General features: G+C 28.2%; 1 protein-coding gene across 1 annotated transcript; it reads right to left on the bottom strand.

Annotated features, from left to right (window-relative positions):
* Nucleotides 1-1,599: 1,599 nt before the first annotated feature.
* On the bottom strand, nucleotides 1,600-5,029 carry LOC127290203 (solute carrier family 35 member G1-like). The gene is made up of 3 exons (XM_051318639.1): nucleotides 4,563-5,029; nucleotides 2,573-2,788; nucleotides 1,600-2,205 (listed from the first exon to the last, which is right to left on the bottom strand). Exons 1-3 carry the CDS (start codon nucleotides 4,869-4,871, stop codon nucleotides 1,726-1,728), a joined length of 1,005 nt encoding a protein of 334 aa, XP_051174596.1. The 5' UTR covers nucleotides 4,872-5,029; the 3' UTR covers nucleotides 1,600-1,725.
* Nucleotides 5,030-5,652: the final 623 nt, after the last annotated feature.

The following is a 5,652-nucleotide window of genomic DNA, read 5'->3' as shown; positions in this document are numbered from 1 at the left end:
GTCAATGAATTTTATTAATTCAAAGAAAAATTTATTTCATGAAAAAAATCAAAGAAATTATAGGTTATGTTTATGATTAGAATCTTAAAATTGAAAATCCCTTTTTTAAAATTCTATATAAAATCAAAAAAAAAAAAAAATTGAATATTTTCAATGAAATGAAAATTTATATATATATATTGGTTTTTTTATTTCTGTCTATTTTTATTTCAATCATAAACATAACCTATATTTGTTTGCTTTTTAAGGTGTTTGTTCATAAATTTTGAGTATACTCGAAAATTGTCTTTCACCAATTTATATTGGCTTTCAGTTTCGAGTATAATCAAAAAATTTATAAACAAACGCCATAAGAAGCAAACAAATATAGGTTATGTTTATGATTGAAATAAAAATAGACAAAAATTAAAAACCAATATATAAAAATTTTCATTCTATTGAAAATAATCAATTTTTTATTTGTGTTTTACATACAAAAAAAAAAAGAAATTTTCAATTTTAATATCAAAACAATCATAAACATAACCTTTCTTTGCTTTTTAAATTAAGTTTTAATTCTTTGTGCAATTAGAAAATATGTATATTTTTAAATTTGATTTATTTTTCTATGATAAATATTTTTTATAATATTATTTTTGTTTATTCTTTTTTCAGTGTAAAGTATTTATTATTGGTGTTTTTCCTAAATTTGCTGCAGTAATCGTTACAATAACGATTTTCATAGTAACGGTTACCATTGGCAATGGTTGCCATGGCTATAGTTACCCTAGCAACGGTTGCCATGGCTATAGTTACCCTAGCAACGGTTGTCATAGCTATAGTTACCATAGCAACATTTTTCATGGAAACGATTAGGGCCAATGCACAATAGTTTTGCGAACGCGATGCTTGAGATAGAAGAGAACAGAAATATATCTCTGTTTCACTCTAACTCATGTTTTACTTTTCACGAATTTATTGTGTATGGACCTTAATCATACCAACCACTGTTAGCTAGTGAGACGTGACCCAAAGTTTTCGACTTAATTTACGTAGAAAACGTATAAACGTTAAATTAAGGTACTTTTACAACAACTTGCAATTTGTACAGTTGTGGTAGTAAATGACTACAATTTTTTGTCCTTTTCTTACGCTATGGTAACTGTTGCTAGGATACCGTTGCTATGGAAACTGTAACTACGGCAATTGTTGCTAGGATACCGTTGCTATGGAAACTAACTACGGCAACTGTTGCTAGGATACCGTTGCTATGGAAACTAACTATGGCTGCATTATCCAAGTAACAATTGCCATAGTTACAGTTTCCATAGCAACGGTTGCCATAGCTACAGATTCCATAGTAACGGTTGCCATAGCTACTGTATCCATAGCAAGGGTTGCCATACCTACTGTATCCATAGCAAGGGTTGCCATAGCTAGTTTCCATAGCAACGGTTGCCATAGCTACTGTTTCCATAGCAACGGTTGCCATAGCTAGTTTCCATAGCAACGGTTGCCATAGCTACTGTTTCCATAGCAACAGTTGCCATAGCTAGTTTCCATAGCAACGGTTGCCATAGCTATCTTATTATACAAGGTAAGAAAAATAAAAAACAAATATTATATTGTGAAAATTATTTATTTTTCTTTTACCATTTCTATAAATACATTTTCACTAATTCTCTTTTTTTTAACACAATTTCTTTCTTTCTTTCTGTCTGTCTCTCTCTCTCTCTCACGCATAATTCAAGGAATAAAATCACAAACCCCATAGATTTCTCTCTCGAATCCCATGCAAATCACCGATATTAAAATGAGCAATGCACCGGATAAATTGGACAATGTTGGTACTTCGTCGAAGAAATAAATTTGACAAATATAAGCGAGTATAATGTCAAGTGAACGTGTCACAGAAACTTTACCAGCGCCCTCTATTTTCAATGCCTTCGCAACTAAAACTTGTCCAGAGAGTCCTGTTATGACAACAAGAATAATTTGTCCCCACGTAAACCAATCGTGAGGTAAGTGAAAATTAATATGACCTTCTGAATTTATTAAATAAAATGTTGACGCTGAAATTAATGTCCATGCTGATAAATTAAAAACAATTACAGCATAATGAATTTCAACACATTTTCTCATTACAACAATATTTAATGCTGTGAATAATGTTGCCAAAAGTGCGCATACATAGCCCATTAGATCGTAATTTTCAATTTTGCTCGTCTGTGAAGGAAATAGAAAAAAAATTTGATTGTTTATCCTTTTTGCACTTGTGGTTTAGTTATAAAATCCGACGCTTTGCGATTTTAGCCTTAGGGTTGATTTCCATTGTCCTCAGTTTTGTCATAATTCTCCTCAACTACCGCACCATGCTCTAGTGAAAATTTAATGACTATTGTTAAAATTAAAAATTACTAAATTTTCACTAGAGCAGGGTACGGTAGTTGACGAGTGGGGACAATGGAATTTAAATTTTGTAACTAGATAATGAATAGGACAAGGACAAACATGTTTGTCCTTTTTGCACTCATGGTCTAGTTACAAAATTTGATGTATTACGCCTTTCCTTTTGGTTTTATTTTTATCTTACCTCAAAGATAAAAGGTGGCCTTGATACTAGAATGACTCCAGTTAATAGAGCAGTTATAACGGCAATTCTCAGAACACCACATGGTTCACGTAAAAAAATAAATGAAAGTGCAATGACAATAACTGGTGAGCTGAAAATAATTGTCGTTGCATCGCCGAGGGGTAATTTTCGAAAACTGTAGTACAAAAGAGCAAGAGTTATTCCTCCAACAAATCCCTGAAAAAAGAGGGGGAAAAAAATAATAAAAATTTTGTCCCTGATAAAGGTACGTTCACAATTCAGTTGCTTGAGGCGGGTTTATTTTGGTTTCCATTGTCTCATTTCCATCATTCTCGTCAACTACCGCACCCTGCTCTAGTAAAAATTTAGTTGTCAAAATTAAAAGTTACTAAATTTTTACTAAAGCAGGGTGCGGTAGTTGACGAGAATGATGACAAAATGGGGATTTTTGCTAGTGGGAACAATGGAAACCAATCGGTCGTCATGGTAACGTATAAGAGTGAGAGAAACAAAGCATGCTTTTATTTCTCTCACTTTTATACATTACCATGACAACTCTTCCCAAGCAACTGAGCCCTGACTTCAATCAAAATGTCTCATAAACTGCAAGATTAATTATTTTTCTACTATGAGAATTATTTTTTTATCATAATTTTAAATCAGATTTAAAAATAAGAATAAAAAATAGTTAAATATTTGATTTAATTTTTTGTGAAAGTCGGTTTTCTTTGGAAGAGCAAAAATCGATATGCATTTAAACAAAATCATAACCGTTAAATGGTTTAATATTTTACAGAAAACTTCTTTATATACTAATAAAGGGGCCATCCATAAATTATGTAACACGTTTAGGGGGAGGGGGGGGGGGGTTCGAGAAAATGTTATCATTTGTTACATGGTGGAGGTGGGGGTTAATCTTCATTGTTACGTAATATTTTTATCATTAATTTTTTTTTTTTTAAAAAACCGCTCCTAGCTGCCATTTAACAAAACTCGCTATAGAATCGAATCGTTTTAAGAATCGATTTTTGGTATAATCGATTATTTCGATATCTTTTCGGAATCGTTAATCTTGCTGTCGGTGATTTTTCTTCTTACTTATTATTATTTATTGTTGTTGATGATTTAAATGACTAGTGTGATATTATTTTTATTTATGCAAAATAAAACCTGATATTGGTTCAAAAGCAGAAGATTGCAATCATTCAATTGATTAAAACGTTATTTATGAATTTAAGCAATCAGATCATATAGCTTTATTTAGTAATATAAAAATGAGATTATAGCTATAAAGTTATATCAGTATTATTGATTACAATTCTAAATTGTAAAATTAGTATTAAAAAATCAATGTTATAATTATTCTAATTGTTCACTAAATTATTTATCTTCAAGTTTTGTATATATTTAATTTTTAATTCTTTTATTAATATTGTGCGATATTAATATTACAGTCAAAAATAATAAACAAATTTGTTTAGAAAAACAAAAAATAAAACTATTTTGAAAAATTACGTAACGAGGATAGGAGGGGGGGGGTAAATGATTTTATTACGATGCGTTACATAGGGGGAGGGGGGGGGTGGTGGTGGTTCAAAATTCCAATAAAATCGTGTTACGTAATTTATAGATGGCCCCTAAACAAATCTCTCATTGGAAGTTCTTTCAATTCAAAAGTTCCCAGCATATTTTTTTTTTGTTGCTGAAGTTAAAAAGCCGTCTCAAGTTTTATTAAAAAATAATTATTTTTTTTTTTTTTTTTTGAATTTTTAATTATTTTATCAGCTTTTATGGATTCAAATACGTAATTTACACTAAATCTCATTTAATTTTATAAAAATTTCATCAAGATAGGACGATTTATGTTTTAAATTTCAATGAAATTGAGAATGAATAAAAATTTGTTTTTTTTTTTTTTTTTTTATTATTAAAAATAATTTAAAATATATTTTTATTTTTTTTTTTTTTTGCTTTTTTGTGAAATACTCACCTGAAAATGAATTAAAAGGCGTTGTCCCTTGGGTCCAAATATATTTGTTTCACGCCATCCACAAATGAGCATTAATGTCATTTGAAAACATGCTCGTATACCAAGTAATATCATTGGATCAACATTTCTTATTGCTTTAACTAATGCTGAGCTTAATGTAAAAAATGTACCTGAGAGAAATGCCAAAAAAATTCCAAACCATTTTGTACCCTCGTGATAAATTGGTAAATTATTGTTAAATTGTTCCGTATAAAGATAAACAGGTGGAATACTGTCGTATGAATTTGTAGCTTCAATAGCAAATTTCATTTTTCGAATTTTTTTTCGAATTTTATTTTTCACAAACGGAATTAATTATTTTTTTTTTATTGAAAACAAAAAAAAAAGTGAAACTTGTACAAAATTTGATGAATTTTACAAAATGAACTCAAATGATTGATGTTTGTTACGCATCTGTTGTCTTGAAAGAAATATATGCTAATTGAGAATAGGGATTAAATAATAAATAAGATTAATGACGTTCAATATAGAAAGACAATTCGCGTGCTTTAGTTTTTCAATTTAATATTGTCATTTATTTCCTTTAAAAAATAATTTTTCATCACAAAAAAGTATTTTAATTATTTATTAATTATTTATTTATTTTTTTATTTATATTTTATTTTTATTTACCGATTTAATTTTTTTATTACTTTTTCTTATTCATTAGTATTTATTATTATTATTATTATTATTTTCTTCTTATTATTATTATTTTATTATTATTATTATTACTATTATTATTATTATATTTATTTTTATTATTTTTTTATTTTTTATTATTATTTATTTATTTATTTATTTATTTATTTAAGTATCAACGGGCTTACAAAAAGAAAAAACGCCTTTTCGTATAAAGTACTATTATGATAAGAAAAAAGAAAGAAAATTATAATAAAAAAGAAAAAGTAATTAGTTACGCTGTGCTGTCCTCAAAATTAAATAACAATTCTCGCAGGGCAGTGACAAATCGCGGAGTAAAGTTTTCGAAAAAATTTAAATTGTCGGGATTATTATTATTATTATTATTATTATTATTATTATTATTATT

This window comes from Leptopilina boulardi, unplaced genomic scaffold, assembly GCF_019393585.1.
Source record: "Leptopilina boulardi isolate dan_hultmark-lab unplaced genomic scaffold, ZJU_Lbou_2.1 LbouV2_55, whole genome shotgun sequence".
Classification (NCBI taxonomy): domain Eukaryota; kingdom Metazoa; phylum Arthropoda; class Insecta; order Hymenoptera; family Figitidae; genus Leptopilina; species Leptopilina boulardi.
Note: the sequence above shows the minus strand (reverse complement) of the source record. Positions and strands in the feature narration are given on the sequence as shown.

Coding starts and splice junctions, on each gene's coding strand:
- LOC127290203 (XM_051318639.1), bottom strand. CDS start 4,871: ATGAAATTTGCTATTGAAGCTACAAATTCATACGACAGTATTCCACCT. Junction 2,789..4,562: donor GCCTTTTAATTCATTTTCAG/GTGAGTATTTCA, acceptor CTCTTTTTTCAG/GGATTTGTTGGAGGAATAAC. Junction 2,206..2,572: donor GGCCACCTTTTATCTTTGAG/GTAAGATAAAAA, acceptor TTTCCTTCACAG/ACGAGCAAAATTGAAAATTA.